The following is a 19,512-nucleotide window of genomic DNA, read 5'->3' as shown; positions in this document are numbered from 1 at the left end:
AGAGACATTCAAAGAAATTTGCCTCTGGTTGAGCAGAATTGGCCACTCCACATGATTCGATAGTTTAGTTAAGTATTGAGTTATAATTTTAGGATAACTAGTTAGTGTTTAAGTAAATTTCTTCATTAAAAAAATCCGATAAATATTTTGTGCCAAAACTTTTAGGACATACGTTATGACAAATAGAAATTATTGTAATAAAAGAATAGATAAAAGAAAAAAAGATTGGCATTGCTAAAAAATTCGAGGGAGTGGTTTCAATGCAGTACAACTAAATTATTTAGAGCAATAGTGGATAAATAAAAAAGCCAGGATAATACCTAACCTTTGTTAGGTGCCGGAACGGAAAAAAGAATATGTATTAGATTACAAATCAAAACTATGAGTCCACATAAATTATTTTTGTAACTGGTTTGTTAGCTTTATTAATATAAGTACTTATAAGGACTCAAATATTTTCACGGATTAAAAAGGTGCTACTCTTATGTTATTGTTGTCATGTCCCAACTTATTGAGTCAGGACATGACAACTATTTTTGTCGGCCAACAAGCCTACACCCACACACCAAACGTCGGACCAAGGTTGTCGGTCACGACAGTTAGGAGGTCTTGTCGGGACGTGTATAGGAGGTTTTATATTACTTACTTTATTCTTTGAAACGTTATATGTATTTTTATATGCTTTCAAACCTTCACTTTGACCGAATATTTTAACTAATATTATTGAACAAATTTTCATTTTTATTGACACAATTTTTACTACTAGTAGTAGTTTCTTTATGTAAATAACTGATTTTTAGGATATCGATGAAATACTCAATAAAGGAGATGCATTATACACTGATTGTATATCAGAAATACTTAAAGAGGAAGAAATAAAGCATTTGACACAGGTAAATTAAGTTTAGATCTATTACAATATAAAAATATTTCCGAAATTTAAAAGAAAAGAGGTTAGATTAGATAAATAAATTTCATGATTTTGAAAAAGTTAGGATTTATCGAAACTGGTCAAAATTTAAACTGACCTTCACACACAGTTATGTTCTAGAATGTATTAGTGAAATATATATAGGAATATATAATTATAGCTAACTACTTTACATATAGAAGCCAATAAAGAATATATAATTATAGCTAACTACTTTACATATAGAAGCCAATAAAAATAAAATAAAATATCTTACGTTTGTAATCTAACTAGTCTGTTATCATGTAAAACCCAAATGTGTAAGTTAATAGCAAACCAGGTACTAGCACGCCAATTAACGTATACACATACCATTTTGAATACAGTAGATGGTACCTTCTAGTTGCTGGTATGCCAGTATGCAAGATACTGGTACAATATTCTATGTGTATTCCCCACAAGAATTACTAAGAATAATCAAAGAGAATAAAATGCAATACTTGGGTCATGTGCTGAGAGGCGAAAGATATGAATTACTTCAAGTTATACTGGAAGGAAAAGTACAGGGCAAAAGATCAGTAGGAAGACGCCAGAACTCGTGGCTGAAAGACCTGAGGAGATGGTTCGACCGCTCATCCGCAGAGATCTTTCGCGCAGCAGTTTCCAAAACTACAATTGCCATTTGGATCGCCAACCTTCGAAAGGAGACGGCGCAATGAGAAGAAGAAGATTCCCCACTTACTGAACTAAATGTCGCCCATACAAAAAGTATTCACAATTTTTATTTTTTTTATATAGCTAACTACTTTACATATAGAAGCCAATAGAAATAAAATAAAATATCTTACGTTTGTAATCTAACCAGTCTGTAATCATGTAAAACCCAAATGTGTAAGTTAATAGCAAACCAGGTACTAGCACGCCAATTAACGTATACACATACCATTTTGGATACAGTAGATGGTACCTCCTAGTTGCTGTTATGTCAGTATGCAAGATACTGGTATGTGTATTCCCCACTTACTGAACTAAATGTCGCCCATAGAAAAAGTATTCACAATTTTTATTTTTTTTAACAAATTGCAAACCTCAACTATTTCGTTTCCAACAGTGTTTATTTTGTTTTTTTGTGAAAGAAACATTTTTTGGATTATTCTGTACAAAACAGTTTCTAAGTCTAACTTTTTGTCTGAAGTTATGGTTTTCGAATTATAAATTCATATAAGATTTAAATTTGATATCAATATTGAAAGTATTATCTTCCAATAAACTTTTTCCATTATACAAGTTTTCAAGTCTTTAAGAAAACTGGTATATATAAGCTATCCTCCTACAATCGATTGACCTTTTATTTGATCTTGGTATACTAAGTCTTCTTAGTCACCTATAAAACCTCTTTACAAAAACAGTAACGAATCGTCTTGAGAAAAAAACTTGATTTCTACCAGCCAATAGAGCAAGGATTCGTACCGGATTTGGAACAAATGTTCACCTTCTTCTTCTTCACGTGCCATCTCATCTAAGAAGGTTGACAACCATCATCTCAATTAGCACTCCTTTTGACACCGCTGCTCTAAAGAGGTCAGCAAAAGTGCAGTTAAACCAAGCTCTCAAATTATTCAACCAGGAGATGCGTCTTCTTCCGCGACTCCTTCTACCCTGTACTCTTCCTTCCTTGCATTATTAATTGCAACAAGTTATAACGCTCGCCCCTCATGACATGTCCCAGATATTGCAGTTTTCTGACTTTAATTGTATTTAAAACCTCTTTATCTTTTCCCATTCTTCTCAACCTTCCAATATCCTTCTGTAGGCCCATAACTCGAATGCTTCCAATCTGTCCGAAACATCTTTCTTGAAAGTCCTAGCCTCCAATCCATAAAATAATACGGAGAACACATAGCATCTCAGAAGTCTTATCTTTAAAGAAACTGAAATGTCCCTGCTGCAGACTACTTTTTTCAGTTTGTTGAAAGAATTTCTTGCCTGTCCTATTCTTGCCTTATTCACCTACAGAGCATTAAAACGGTAATATAAAAGACTATCGAATACAATCGATCACTCGTTCTGGCTTTTGTAGATTTTCATAAAGCCTTTGACATGGTAGAATTTGACAAAAGCCTGGAAGCACTACAAGCATACCGCATTGGCTATCAATATACAAGGTTAATTTACAATACATACAAGAACGCAACTATGTCGGTGAAACTACATAAAAACACAGATCATATCTCAATCGGCAGAGGAGTCCGACGGGGTGATACCTAATCACCTGAACTGTTTACCGCAGTACTAGAATATCTTGTAAAAAACTTAACTGGGAAGAGAAAGGCCTGGGTCCTGATTCTAATTGAGATTTCGACTCAAAACATGTCGAAATTAATATGGCGACGTCGAAATGAGACTTTGCGAACCTTGTGGATTTCAGCTGAACTAACCAAACGACGTCACTAGTTTTCGACTTATCGAAATTAATTTCAACTTCAAGAAAGTGGTTGAAATTTCATTTCGAGTCGAAATTAATCTGACATGACTGACTGGACTGGGAGAAGTTAACTTAGGTTCAGTTTAAGTAGGCGGTGTTTTGATCCTTGCAAGGAAAACTGAGGCAAAAAGTATCAATATGGCTGTGTTTTACGGACATTTGCTAGTTTTGGAGGAATTAGAGAGGTTAGATATCCGACGTTCATAACGGAGGATAAGAAGAATGTTACGGGATACTCAAAATTCTTTTTCACTAAGTGATGCTCAATTTAGGCAGCAATTCCGGATTAATAAACAAGCTGCAAATTATTTAATAACCAAAACGAGCACTGAACGCCAGAATGCAGGGAAAGAGACCAGTTGGAAAGCCAAGAAAGCGCTGGGAAGACACAGTAAGCAGCGACGCACAAGCACTTTTAGGAGTCCGTGTATGGAGAAGAGCAGCCACAGACAGACAAGGGTGGAGGCAAAAAATAAAGGAGGCCAAGGCTCATTTTGGGCTGTAGTGCCGTAGAAGAGAAGAAGAAATTATGTAATAAGGGTATTAGAACCATATTTGGAAGAAGGTGTTTATGCCTCTAGGATACCCAAAATGTTTAGGGTTAGTATTACTAAGCTGCAGTAAATTTAAAAATATATTAGAATATAACCACTAAGTCAAATCTTAGTGGTTATAACTTAAGGATCTCCCACATCGCCTTTTTTTTCTTGCCATCTTTTCTTTCAATTCAAAATATAATTGAGAATGGCCAATATTTATGATTTAACAACTCAAACAAGAAAAAAAAGACGTTCACGTAACGTAAACAAAACAAACATTCAACAAGCGTAGTGCAGCCAATAAACAACAGGGCCAACCCAAATTTTCAGCAGTGTCAAAATGATAAAGTAAATATCCCCAGTTTTAACTACAATCGAAATAAATGAGAATCGCTAGCGATTGCGACTGTCATGGCGTAGTCGCTTTTAAATTTCGACATCGAAATGAAATAGAATCAGGGCCCTGAACATTGACGGTAGAAGATTAACGAATTTAAAATTTGCAGACGACATAGTTTTGTTCTCAGACAACCTAGCGGAAATATTAATATTGAAGACACCAAAGTAGAGCTGGTGTAAAATACATATACCTTTAACACGAAATAAAGATTACAAGAGACAACCAAACGTGCGAACTACAAATAATAAACCTAGCATGAGGAGCCTATGGAAAACTCAAAGAGATCTTTAAAAGCGATATAACAATTTCTTTAAAACGTAAAACATTTGACCAATGTGTGACGCCGGTGATGACCTATGGTGCGGAAACTTTGACATTGACAGCTACAACTTCTAAAACGTTGCAAATAGCTCAGAGAAAAATGGAAAGGTCAATGCTGAGTATAACGCTTCGTGACCAAGTTAGAAATGAAGACTTAAAACGCAGAACAGGAGTTACCGATGTAATTTCCCGAATTGCCACACCGAAATGGGACTGGGCCGGACACGTCGCCCGAACCAGTGATGAAAGGTGGACGAAGAGATTTCTGGAGTGGAGGCCAAAGTTAGACAAAAGAAGTAGAGGAAGACCCCCTACTCGTTGGACTGACGATCTCAAGAAAATGTCAAGAAATTGGATGAAAAGTTCTCAAGATAGAGCACAATGGACAAAAATGAGGAAGGCCTATGTCCAGCAGTGAAAGCAAAGGGCTGGGTGATGATAATGATACCTAGGAATCTAGTATCAAGGAGGCATCGCATTTTCTTATAGCAACAGTAAGTTTTGTGGCAGATGGAAGTTTGTCTGTAGGACTCTGTTTGGGCTATTAAAACCTATTTGGGGCAGACACAGTCCACTATCGGCATTGCCCTTTTATACATTCTTATTTGTGAACTCATCAAGACAATATGTTGAACATCTGGGAACGTAGTGTTTTAAAAAGATAGAAACCAGAAATTAGCCAGATCGTCAGGACAAAGAGACTGACATGGTTAGGCCATCTTGCGAGAACGGCAAATAGAAGATGGGCAAAGGACTCATTGTGGAGAGGGAAAATAAAGAAGAGAAGAGAACGACCACGATAAAAGTAGCTATAAGCGTGTAAGGAACACCTACTAACAATGGGGATAACAAATTGAAGAACTGCGGCCATGGACAGAAAAAAAATGAAGAAAAACAGTGGAAAAATTCCAGGCCCTTTAAAATGTGTATAATTGCTACCTTAAGTTGCAGACTGACAGGTATTAAAAGTACACTTGAGTGCAAAATAATCGACTCAAAAGCAACATTTGAGATTACATCTTCTGTTTCAATGTAAAAATTATGAAAATAAAAAAAAATTATGTGCAAACAATAACTTTATTATTGAACTTACAAAAACTTCTATTGCATTATTTGAAAGTCGCATTTTAAAAATAATATGCAATACAAACAGAGTTTCCTAAATATTCATCATTGGAACTAACGCAAGAAAGACATTATGAACAGAGAAATCATCAGTTACAACATGAATTTCTTAATTATTCAGTATTTAATATTAACACCCCTACTCCTAATTACACTTTTCAATCGATTTCGCATGGATCGGATGACTTTTCTGATAAATTCTTGAGGCATTGCTTCCCATTCATCATTAAGTGCAGCTCTCAATTCCATTATGCTCCTTGGTGCATGATTTCTGTTCCGGACCCTTCGTTTAAGCTCATCCCAAACATGCTCTATTGGATTTATGTCCGGGCTCAACGCAGGCCAATTTATTGTAGGTATACCGATCTCAGTCAGATAGGTGGTGGTGACTCGTGCGGTATGACATCGTTAATTATCATGCAATAAAATAAAGGCATTACCAATAAATCCCGCGTATGGAAACACATGTTCTTCCAAAATATCTCTGATGTAACGATCCGCCGTTAAACCTCCTCCACGTCCTCCACCAGGCACGAAAACCAACTCGGTTTTCCCATCCATAGAAATTTCTGCCCAAAACATATAAGAACCGCCACCATTTCCGACACAATTTCTCGTATACAACATTGAGCAAATCGTTCCCCTGGCCTTCTATAGACTCGACGCCTCTTGTCGTTGCCATGTAGGCAGATCCTACTTTCGTCGGAGAATAATACCGGACTCCATTGATAGTCGTCCCAATCCAGATGTTCGCGAGCAAATTCTAGTCGCCTTTGCTTGTGGGCTGCAGTTAGCTTGGGATCCGTAGCTGCCCTTTTTGGTGTCAGGTTGGCTGCTTTCAGTCTCCTTCTGACTGTCCAAACGCTGGTAACCACACCTCGAACCTCTCTAAGCTCTTCTTTGAGATTAACACCAGTCAAATGTCGATTTCTCAGAGATTTAGATACAAGAAATTGATCATCTCTCTCTGTTGTTATTCGTTTACGACCTCCTCCTTGTCGGCGGACATAAGCACCAGTATCTTGGTACCAACGATACACTCGAGACACAGCAGATTGGCTTAAATTTAGTCGATTTGCCACGGCTCTCTGGCTCAGGTCTTCTCTCAATAATGCTACTGCTTGAGCTGCTTTGACGGATGTGGTATCCATTTGTTATGAAGTTGCGAACTTAATTGACTGATGTATTAGTGGGTTGCTATGGAAATTAATGCTTACGATGTTCACCGAACGCGTTAAGTCGGTGCGTGTCGATTTCAATGAGTCAAATTCTGACCCCCTCTCTACGTATTGCATTATTTATTTGTAAGACGTCACCCGATTTACCAAAAATCAAAACTTTTTTCAAACTCAATAATGAGGTTAATAATTGTATACTAAATATTTTTAAATTTACACCTTTTTTGATTGAAACAGGAGACGAACTTTCGCAAAATAATTTTGAGTCGATTTTTTTGCACTCAAGTGTATTATGGTATTATCTTCCATTAAATTTAATACAAGTTTTCGAGCCTTTAGCAAACCTGTTATACACACAACTCAAAAGTCTAGGGATATTTTTATAAATAGAGGTATTTTGTTTATCTGTAATCAACCTAAAAAAAGTAATACAAAATGTGTAGTTTAAATTGTTGTTTAATATGTCAAAAACCATAAATTGCAAAAAAACCAAAAATTGGAGCAAAAAAAAAATATATTGCAAATCACCCATGTTTCACATACCACCATAAAATGTCAAAAATACGAAATATAAACTTAAAATAAAGTATGGCCACCACGTTGGTTTATCACAGCTCTACATCTACTGTTCATGCTCCGAATCACATTGTTAATGTCTGCTTGAGGTAGTTGTGTCCATTGTTCTCTTAGAAGCTCTTTTAATTGAAACTCATTGTAGATATTGCCCATATGTGAAGTAATTCTACGTTGGAGCAAGTCCCATACATGCTCAATGGGATTCAAGTCCGGTGATTGTGCTGGCCACGGCAATGCATCAATACATTCGTTATCCAACCAGTTTGTTACAATATGTGCAACATGTGGTCGAGCGTTATCATGCATAAAGTAAGAATTTTCTTCAAGAGCAGCAGCAAACGGGCGCACAACAGCTCCAAGAATAGTGTCCAAATATTGCTGACTTGTGATAAAGCCACGTGGGAAAATGAGACCAGTTCTTCCGTCAATCATGATTCCGCCCTATACCATTAATGTACCACCTCTGTATGCATACACTTCTTGAAGATGTCATAATCGTTCTTCATTTCCGGGTCGTCTCCAAACTCTTGTCCGACGAGAATCTAGATGAAATCGATATCTAAACTCGTCACTAAACAAAACTGTGGCCTAGTCATTGTCAGTCCAATTTTGAAACTCTTGACACCAGGTTAATCTTGCAGCGCGATTGGCTCTAGATAGAGGTGGACATCTCAGTGGTCGCCGAATACGAAAATTGGCTTCATGGAGACGATTCCTCACAGTACTCCTGCTAATTGTTACATTATGTGCAAGCTGTAATTCATTAACCAGCTCGGGTGCTGTGATTGTTGGCTGCCTTCTGGCATTTAAAATTAAATATCGCTCTTGAGCGACGGTTGTAGAGCGACCACGTCCTGGATGTTGCTCGGCTGTACTCCCAGTGTCTCTAAACCGACGTAACAAACGGCTTACGACGCTTTGGGAGACACCCAGCTGGTGAGCAACTTGAGTTTGTCGCATACCAGCTTGAAGGAGACCCACGGCTCTATTTATCTCGTCCAACGTTAAATGTTGTCGCTGCATGGTAAAAAGACAATATCTGTAACTCACCTATTAAGCAAGAATGGTATAAAGTGACTAAAATTAAAAATAAATAAAACATAAAAATGTCGATTTTTTGTGCATTATAAAAAACATCCTAAAACACACATTGCTATCAGTTTTACAATTTTTTTTTGAGAAGAAGTGTGTGTCTGTATCAACAATTATAGTACAAGCAAATTTATATGGTCATGAAATTTCTGTCATTGGTATTGTCAAATTATTAAAATATCCTTAGACTTTTGCGCTGTGTGTATATATAAGCTATCCACCTTCACTCGATGGACCTTTTATTTGGTCTTGTTATACCTAGAAATCTTGTATGAGGGACACATCGAATTTTCTCGTAGCAACAGTAAGTTTTGCGGAAGCTGGAGGTTCATCTGTAGGACTCTGATTGAGGTCATTGAGACCTTTTTGGGGCAGAGACAGTCCACCATCGGCGTTGAATTTTTATACATTCTTATTTGCGAACTCAAAGGAGTCATTAATTTTTTATTCTCTTCGGGCCTATCTCTTTTTGTCTCCTGTCTATTTTATTCCCACGAATCCAGTTCAAACGAATTACATAGCAGTGCGAACGTACCGTGCCCAGGATATTATTAGTTCTTAGTACGATATCCTTAATTTTATCTTTAAAATGTATAGAATTCCTGGCTTAAGTTGTATACTGGTTAATGTATAACTTTAGCAACCTCATTAGACATTTTGCGATATTATTTTAGGAAAGCAATAATGTATAACAAAAAATAAGAATAATTAAACTAAAACTAACAATAAAAGACGTATCAATGTCTAACTATTTTATAACTGGGAGCGATAAGACAAATAAAATAATTTGTTACTATAAACTAAACCAAAAGAGGTACATACATATAGAAAAGAGCTAGAACAGAATAACTAATACTTAACCTAGATTCCAATAAAAATACACTAACAAAAAAATATTTAAGTAAAATATATTTAAACTAACTGAATAGACTAAATAAAGAAAAAGATCTCAGATAAAATAAAAAAACACATTAAAGAAACATTCTGCAACAAGATGTCTATAAGTTTAACCATAATATTTTATTTGTACTAATTATTTATTTTATATGTTTAGCTTTCCATAAATAAATTCAATAAAATTTTAATACTCAAAAGGTTAAAATTAAAAATATATATATTTTGTTGAAGATACGAACCGGAAATGTTCTTCCATTGGATCAGACAACTGCAAATGAGGTAATAGAAAATGGTGAGGAAGAAGTTGTCACACCAGAAGAGGATACCAAAAGAGGTAATGATTTGACGAAATTAGATGAAGAAAGCAAGCCAGAAACAACAGATTTAGAAGGCTCAGTCAAAGAAGGTGATGAAGAAGAGGAAGATGAACACGCTCCAATTCAGATTACTTTAGATAACATGAAAAAGGAATTTAATATTGGACTTAATAAATTTGATCTAGTAGTTGAAACTGAAGCAGAAGGTAATGTATGTTCAAATATTTAGGTACGAATGGAGTTAAAAATATCGTAAGTCTTCTTCTTCTTTTTCTTCTTCTTCTTCTTCTTTTTATATAGACATGACTCTGTTTTTCAATGTGCCTCCAGTAAGTTGTCGTTCCATCGTTTTCGTAGTCGTCCTACTGATCGTCTTCCTATTGGGGAACCGTGTCGTACCGTCTTTACTACTCTATTTGTTTTCATTCGGCTTACATGATCGTTCCATTCTACTCCTTTATTTCTTACCCAGTTCTTGATGTTCTCCACCTTGCATATACGTCGTATATCTGTACTTCTAGCTGTCTCATAGTGTCTTACCCTCTTACCGTTTCTTTCCCGATATTTTTCTTTCTCCATATTGTTTCATTGAGGCAGCCTGCGGCTCTGTTTGCTCTATTCACTTGATCTTCCACTTCCGTTTCGAGCTTTCCGTAGCTAGATAATGTGATGCCTAGATATTTAAACTCCATCACTTGTTCTATTATTTGACCTTCCAGCTTCAATTTACATCTTAGTAAATTTGTTGTTGTAACCATGCATGTTGTCTTTTTTGGGCAAATTAACATGTTAAATTTTCTGGCGGTTATATTAAATTGGTGCAGCGTTGTAAGTCATCTTCACTTTGAGTGAGTAGTATTGCGTCGTCTGCATAGCAGATTATTTTAAGTTGTTTTTCTCCCATTTGGTATCCTTTTTTAGTTCTTTTTTTTTATTATTTCATCCATAATCAGGTTGAACAATAAAGGACTGAGGGAATCTCTCTGTTTTATCCCATTGCCAGCTTTAATAGGATCGGTTAGTTCTTCTTCTACTTTTACTTTTATTGTGTTGTTTTGGTAGTTCTATTTGGTAGATATTTTGGATATAGAATCCTACTTATGATATTTGGTATATCTACCAATTATCTAAGTAGGATTCTATATTTAGTTTTCAATAATAATATATATAATATCTTTCTCTATAAACAATTATACGTTAAGACCATTCATAATTTCCATTTTAGAAGTTTCTTGAAAATGATTTCTGGATTGGAACTCAAAACATAAATGCAAATGTAAAATGTAATTGCAATCAATTGAAGAGTAGAAATTAGAAAGGGTTAAACAAAGTGAGACAAAAACAAAGTTTTTAGATAATCTAAAAAAGAGTATAGGTAAAGATCCAAAAACATTACAGACAAAAACTTTATTTAATACATATATGTAACATAAAATGGCAAATCTTACCTAAGAAAGCTTATTGCAAAAGTAAGTTACCATAGCTAAAAACAATATTTTAATGAAGCAAATTAGGAAAGGGCGTAAGCTTAGCTTTTATGAGTTCAGCTAAAGTTCCCTTTTTTATAACGTTAACCTATACCAGTTCTTAAAGATCAGAAAACGAAGTTTTTATCATAACAAGTGCAGGATCCGCTGCTTCAATCAATATAAACATAGCTTTACTAATATTTTACTTTTTAATGTAAATGTACTCATATGCTGCTCGTTTTAGGTCACAAAATCTAAAACTTGTCGTGTCAACAATATTAAAAGGTAGAGAATATCTCGAGGACTTAACTACTGTATGGATATCTGAAGGCACATAAGCTTTAGGTAGTTACCACCTTGCAGTTTTCGGTCAATGCACAGTGTTGGTAACAGGCCACAAAACTGTGACCGCTTACAAGAAACTTTTGCTCCACAGTGTGAACGCCGTTTAATAAAATCATACTTTTGTTCCCGCAGTTATCACATCATATTACCAAATGCTTCTTCAGAGTCATACTGCGATTACCAAGCTGGAAAAGACATGATGAAATTTCGTTAGCTCCTCGAGAAGCAATTCCTTGTTGTCACTTACAAACGTGGGTCTCATTGGAATAACTAACTAACTAACTAATTATCGCTCACAACAAACGCACAAAGCTAACATATGCAGACGTCTAGAAGTAGCGACTTCTTTTTAAAGAAAACGGTGCTTACATACAGCCACCGACATCTATGAGAAGCTCCTGAAACTCTAATTTTATTGCTGACACTTAGAATATAACTTAAAATGACAAGTGGGGACCTTCGAACATTTCTACGTCAGAAACTTAATTTTGAAAAAAAAAATGAAACTTTGGCTCTAGCCAGATTCCACTCTTCAATAGCGTTGTTTAATCTCACAAAAAATAGTATTTAATTTAAACATGTCACAATAAAACAGTTTAAAAACCACGAATTAATTTTAAAGTTTGTATAATATTCCATATTTTAGGTATCGTGCGACCAGATTTAAGAGAAGCTTTAAAATCGTACTTTGAAACACCTCAAATCAACGAAAATTTTCACTGGGAACTTATGATAATTACTAAACCTTATTCCGTAATCATTTGGCGAGATGAACATATTTACTACTTATTTGATCCTAAACCAAGAGATAAAGAAGGTAGGCAGGATTTTTATTACTTTAAAATATTAACATTTTTAAATTTTTTGTTTTTGAATTTTTTATTATATGCGATCTACTAGTTCCGTCTGTCTATAGTACATTGGGGTTAACTCTTTAATTTCTGTACCATTGATTTCGTAATATTGGGGTAATATTTTCTACAAGACCAAAGACTACTCGGATTTCAAGCAGTTTTAAATGTACTTTTCTCCTAAGTTTTTTTTAAGTCTTTATCTTATCTTTCTATAAGAGTTGATATTAAATTTATTTAATTTTTCAACAGATCTCAATATGATACGTAATATTGCAGTTTTTCTTTGTTTTACAGTATTATTGTCTTGTGTATGTTTGCTATGTCTTCTTGATATGCCTATCCGTTATGAATGTTGGCGATCATCATGGCAATCTTTATCTTATCTGCAGCAGCGCGGAAAAGCTGCACAGATGTTGTATTGAACCAGATTCTTAGGTTCTTTAACCAAGATGTTCTTCGTTTTCCTGGACCTCGTTTTCCAAATATTTTTTCTTGCAGGATGGCTTGAAGGAGAGCATATCTGGGTTCATTTCGCATAATATATCCGAAGAACTGTAACTTTGATGGTGGTCAGTACCTCTCGGTTCTTATTCATACTTCTGAGGAACTCCTCATTTATAACTCGGTCAGTCCACGGGATCTTAAGCCGCGTTTACACGATCACAATTGGCGAGACAATTGTCAGAAGACAACTGAGTGGCATGAAATTATTGTCTTCGTCTAAACACTTCAGGCCATTTGCCTTGCCAACTGCCCTCAAAATTGGCCCAAAATTCAGTTGTCTCCGGGAGTAGACTGAGGACAATGAGCTGCGCCCAGTGAGCCCCCCACCACTCGAAATCTCAATTGTCGCGACAATTAAGATTTGTGTGGCGCCGTGTGAACGGTGTAGGCCAGTAGTGCTGTCTTGTTTTTTGCCAGTTCCCTCACCGGACACAACAGATGACGAGCAGTCGGCCATGTTTTAGCTGTCTACTCCCATGGCAATAGTTGACCCCGTATAAACATCTTCTCGTTCAACTGGACTGGCCTCTGACAATCCGCAACCACGTGATGACAATTGTTCAATGACAATTGTCTCACCAATTGTCATCGTGTAAACGCGGCTTTCAGCATTTTCCGATATAGCCACATATAGCCAGTACTACGTAGAAAGAAGTTTTTCAACATTGCGGAGTACAAAGACATAGCTGAAGTCGACAATGAAGGGGGAACGACTTAATGCTTATCCAGTAAATGGGAAATTAGTCAATTCTCACAATCTTAAGTAGTTTTTATTGTATAATATTGGTAAATTTTGGGCTACCAGTTTCAAGGTTTATAATTATACCCATATCTCATCTTCAGGCTTCAGTACGTTAGTCTTATTTACATATTTAAAAACTACAAGCTAAAACAACATAAAACTAACAATGAACAACGAAACACAATAAAATAATAATAAATAATAGCAAATTAACCAAGTAGCTATACCATTAATTGAGCTTGAGATTGACAAAGTAAATATTATATTGGAACGTTAGTGTCATTCTTCTTCTTCTTGTGCCACTCCTATCGGAGATTGGAAATCATCAAGGCTATCCTGACCTTGTTTACAGCTGACCTAAAGAGTTCATTAGTAGTACAGCCAAGCCACTCTCTCAAATTACGCAGCCATGACATTCTTCTATGGCCTGGATTCCGTTTTCCTTCTATTTTTCCTTGCATTATATTTTGAAGTAATGCGTATTTATGTCCTCTCATCAGGTGACCCAGATATTGGAGTTTTCTTCGTTTGATCGTTGACAAAATTTCTGGGTCTTTTCCTATCCTTCGCATTACTTCAAAGTTTGTGACTCTTTCAACCCAACTTATCTTCAGCATTCGACGGTAGCACCACATCTCGAAACTTTCAATATTTTTTATATTGTTCTGCTTGAGAGTCCAGGCCTTTACACCGTATAATAGCGTGTTAAATACGTAGCCCCTTAGTATTCTTAATCGGAGAGGGATGCTTATGTCTCTGTTGCAGAAGAATTTCCTCATCTTTATGAAGATGGCCCTGGCATTTTCGATACGTCTTTTTATTTTATTGTTTTGGTCTTCAGTTTCGTTTATTGAAGTACCCAAGTATTTCTAACTTGATACTTTTTCAATTTGAATGCCGTTTATGTGCTAGTTGTGTCATGTTCTTACTGAAGACTATATACTTAGTTTTTTTTATACTGATACTTATGCCATAATTGTTGCAGGCAATATTTATAATTGTAAGTAATCGTTGTAATTCTTCTACTGTTCTTGCAACTAGTACAGTGTCGTCTGCGTATCGAATATTATTTACAACCTCTCCATTGATTACGATTCCTTCGTTTGCTTGCAACAGGGTTTCCTGGCAGATGCTTTCACTATAAACATTAAATAGCAGCGGTGACAAAATGCATCCCTGTCGTATTCCTCTACGTATTTCTATTGCTTGTGATATCTCATTTTCTATTTTGATGTTAGCTTTCTGATTATAATATAAATTGAGAATTATTCGCAGATCTTTATTATCTATGTCCTTTCTTTCAATAATGTCTTCTAGCTTATCATGGCGTACTCTGTCAAACGCTTTTTCAAAATCGATAAAACATACATGTACTTCCTGATTAACGTCTAGGCATCTTTGTGTAAGAACATTCAAACCGAAGTCATTGGGTGTCACCAATCTGATGGAAACTGCACCGTATAGTCAGTCAGTAGTTAATGTATGGTACATTACAGGGGTATTATTTTAAAATTGAATTATACTTACAACAAAACAAAATTAATACTTACATATAAGATACGGGAAAGCTCTATAAACTAAGGTAATGTTTTTTTTTTTTCTCTTTCATAGAACTATACATTTAAAAAAAATCTGTAAATACTGATTTTAGATATAAAAGCTATACTTGCTAAAAGCTATGCTTTTTAGGATATGTTATTGGTTATGAAGACTGGAGTGAGTTACGTCTTCCCAAACCAAAAAAACCAAAAAGGCATAGAAAAATGAGATCTAGACGTCAACAAAAGTTACACCACGAAGTGGAAGGAGATGATGTTGTTAAGTCAGTTACAAATTATGAAACACTAGCTGAGAAGGGAGAAGGAGACTACACTATGATGGATTATTTGTAAGCATTTTTCACATATTTCTATCCTTATAATTAGCTAGAACCATATATCAGTGAACGTGAGTATTTTTTTGGCGTTACCCAATCATCTAAAGCCTGATCCTTCCTGTCCTTTATTTGTGTCCTTATAGTTACCTCTAATAAGCTTCTTAAATTTCTCATTATTTTGTCCCAGGGTCTAAAATTTTACCTGATCTTAAATTAATAAGATGTTAATCAGTTCTTTATCGTTTTAATAAATCTGGTATATTCGTTTTATGTTCAAGTTTTTTAATTTTTAAATTTTTGCGTTTTTGTTCATTGCTTTTACATAGTACACAATATAGGTAAAAGGAACAATATATCAAAACAATAAAAGTAGGGTAATAATTTGAGCTAAAATGGTACGAAACTGTTGTCGGAAATAATTATAAACAGCGCCATGACTCATTAGAAAAGATTTTTCACTAAGAACTAGCTAGGAAATAAAAACTACTCCAAACCGACCATCTCCCTTATTATCAATACGTCCGTGACACAAATCTTTAACATCTTTAAACAAATGCGGATACATAAGGAAACATGGACATGACCAAAAGAGAGGTACAAGAACCAAATAGATCACATAAAAATTGAATACAAATGGAGAAGCTGATTGCAAGATTTCAGAAGCTTAAGTGGTGCTGATGTAGGATCAGTCCACATATTAGTCAGAGCGACACTTTGAATGAATTTAATCAGAGATAAAAACCAAAAAACTAAAAAAAAGGATTAAATACAACGTCGATGCTCTAAAACAAAAAAGTATGAGAAATACATTGGCTAAAAAACAGGCAATTAACCGAAATGTATCGCAACAAACTGGAGATTTAATCGAAGAAACACGAAAGAGAGTTGACCCCTAAAAATCATACGAACAAGCTGAATTTTAAAAAGAATATTAATTTTGGGACCCCAAAAAAGATTCAAAAAAGTTTACCACTTTTACCCCCAAGCTTTCCCCTAAAACGATTTCTGTAGAATCTGTACACCGTAGAAAAAAATGTTTCAAATAAAAAATGTAGCTGAGATAAGTCTAAACAAAAATGTTTAAAAGCATTTTTATGTAGAATGCACCGTTCTCTTAGAAACAACGCTTAAAGCGACCATCGATTTTGCATGTCAGTTACGCGCGCGGAATCAATGTTCAATAAAATTTGTATCAGCTCGATGGTAAAAATTCGATAGTTTTTGAGCCAAATGACGTATTGACAAAAATCAAAATGTGTTTTAAAGGCAAAGAGTGCAGCTTTTGTACGTAGGTTTTGTATTTTGCCGAGAATAAACTCAGTTTTTATAAAGGTGTTAAATAAATTAACGTGGCGCGATTTTTTGCGATTCTCGTGAGATCAATAAAATTGATCACTTTCATTGACCAGTTGTAGTAAAATTTCCATTTTTAGAGATCAGCTTTTAGATCCTATGACATTAAATTTCAATTTTAAGTTGTGGTAACAAATATGAGGCATTTGAAATATGAATAAAAAACGCAGAATTTAATGTTTTACATTACAAACGATTACACGTCACAGGAAATGCATTTAAGAAGACGGTTTTGGGTGTAGTTTTGGCAGAAGTTTTGTTTTTTTCAAAAACGTACTAGTGTAATTGAAAAATAAAGTTTTAAATGTTTTAGATCGTTTGTTGTGTGAAAGTTTAAATCCAGCAAAACATTGATTTCCCGCGCGTAACTGGTATGCAAAATCGACGGTCCCTTCAAGCGTTGTTTTTAAGAGAACGGTTCATTCTACATAAAAAATGCTAATAAACATTTTTACTTAAAATTATCTCAGCTACCTTTTTTGTCTACGGTGTACAAATTCTTGGTAAATCGATTTTTTTGCGCTTTTATCCCCCTGCAGGGACGGTTTTGAGGGGGAAGCCCGAAGGTAAAAGTAGTAAACTTTTTTGCATCTTTTTTGGGGTCCCAAAATTAATATTCTCGGCAAAAATCAACTTGCTTGTATGATTTTTAGAGGTTCAGTGGCATTTTCGTCTCTGACGACTGGAGTATCACTGCTGATGATATCTTCTTACTAACTGAATACCAAAGTCATAATGCAAACAAAAATTAACAAGTTAACACACCGACAGAATTAGGCTCCGAATAAATATAGAGAAAACCAAACTCTTAAAAAATAATAACCACCTGAATAATAAAATAATGATAAACGGTAAGGAAATATAAGAGGTAGACAAGTTCAAATATTTGGGATCAGTTATGGAAAGGAACGTGGGGTGAAAAAGGATATACAAACAAGAATAATAAAGACTTAACATGCATTCAAAAATTTAAATAAAATTTGGCAAACAAACTAAATATCAGAAATAACAATAATTAAAATCTTTAAAAGTTGCATCAAAAGTATACTTCTTTACGGAGCAAAAACGGGAAAACAGGACGAAACCACAACTAAAAAACTGCCAGTTTTTATAAAAAAGTCTTTACGAAAAATCCTGCAAATGCTTTAAGAAACGATGAAAGCAACATAACCAGACAATCAATCGAATACCAACCAGAGAGGAAAAGAAAAAAAGAAAGACCAGGCAACAGCTGGAAAGGGACTACAACGAAATAACACGAAAAAATTTAACTAAGATGAAGGAAAATTAAAAACAGAGCAAAAAATAGAGAATGGAAGGAATTAGTACACAGTTTATGCAGAGAAACAATGGGAATTACTGGCACAGGACCGACAAACATGGAAGGCAATAGTAAACGCGGCAAAGACTCACGAAGAGTTGTAGCGCCATTGATGATGATGATTATGCAGAGAATAAATAAGAAAGAAGATGCGCTGACCCAGCCAACCAGCAATATTATACTTTTGGCCAAGAAAGACATAAGCGCCCAATTCTCCACAAGGAGGGATGAAACTAGAGAGAGAGAGAGAGAGAGAGAGAGAGAGAGAGAAGACGTTCACTACACTCAAAATATAATTCAAAAAACAACAGAACACAAGAGTGCCTGGATACATTTAAAATATCGGAAACTCAATTTTACTATAGAAACTTCCAATAAATCGTATCCAAGTCAAGAAGAAATTCATCAGTTTTTGGGGAAATCAACTTTCTACACCAGCTGCTCTTATCAAAAATGCTAAATGCATAGAAAATACGATGCACAACTGACCATATTACAGTAATACTCCCTACGAACCCTTCACCACTAGGTAAATATCATCAAAGCTCTTCATAACTGGAAATCATCTCTTGAACCAGACCAAGTTTTGGAATGTTCGGAAAGTTTGGAATGAGTACTTATCAACACTAGTTAATCATGTGATTTTTAATACCATCATTAATAACTTAGGGAACAACTTATTTTATACTGAAGGATCAAAATAACACATAAGATCTATCCAAGTACCGCTCAATTACTTGTCTTCCAATTGTGTATAAATTGGTCACATCTTATGTAGCTCAGCATATCTACCAACACCGTGCTCAAAAAAATATCATAGAGCCTCAAAAAAAAGGATGTGTTAAGGGTTCCATGGGCTACAAAGAACAATTTATGTTGGTTATGTTACAAATGAACCTTTTAACTGCCTTCATTTACTACAATAATGTGACGATACCTCACAAAAATAATATACGTGCTAAATACAACGAAAATATTGCCAAGTACAGAGATCGGAAAATACAAATATGGAGCCAATAGAAAATGGAAAAGACCCAATCATTACCTATTAATCTCTCTACTATTTGTGCTAATCCTAAAAAAACTCCTAGAAATCATAAAACAGCTATGGTTTGTTTTTTAACCAGGAGGAGCAATTCAAATTTACCGCGCCGTAATGCTAGTTTGTAATTGGTCGAACAGCAGACAAGTTTACTCCACTAAATTAT

At 35.1% G+C, this 19,512-nt stretch overlaps 1 protein-coding gene across 1 annotated transcript in view; it reads left to right on the top strand.

The window, feature by feature from the left end:
- Positions 1–19,512, top strand: part of LOC140434534 (uncharacterized) — a 126,630-nt gene that overhangs the window by 56,705 nt on the left and 50,413 nt on the right. The window contains exons 14-17 of the mRNA XM_072522873.1: positions 801–893; positions 9,755–10,046; positions 12,301–12,471; positions 15,444–15,642. Coding sequence (XP_072378974.1) covers positions 801–893; positions 9,755–10,046; positions 12,301–12,471; positions 15,444–15,642 — 755 coding nt within the window. The remainder of the gene's footprint in view (positions 1–800; positions 894–9,754; positions 10,047–12,300; positions 12,472–15,443; positions 15,643–19,512) is intronic.

Source organism: Diabrotica undecimpunctata, chromosome 2, assembly GCF_040954645.1.
Source record: "Diabrotica undecimpunctata isolate CICGRU chromosome 2, icDiaUnde3, whole genome shotgun sequence".
NCBI classification, from domain to species: Eukaryota; Metazoa; Arthropoda; class Insecta; order Coleoptera; family Chrysomelidae; genus Diabrotica; species Diabrotica undecimpunctata.
Note: the sequence above shows the minus strand (reverse complement) of the source record. Positions and strands in the feature narration are given on the sequence as shown.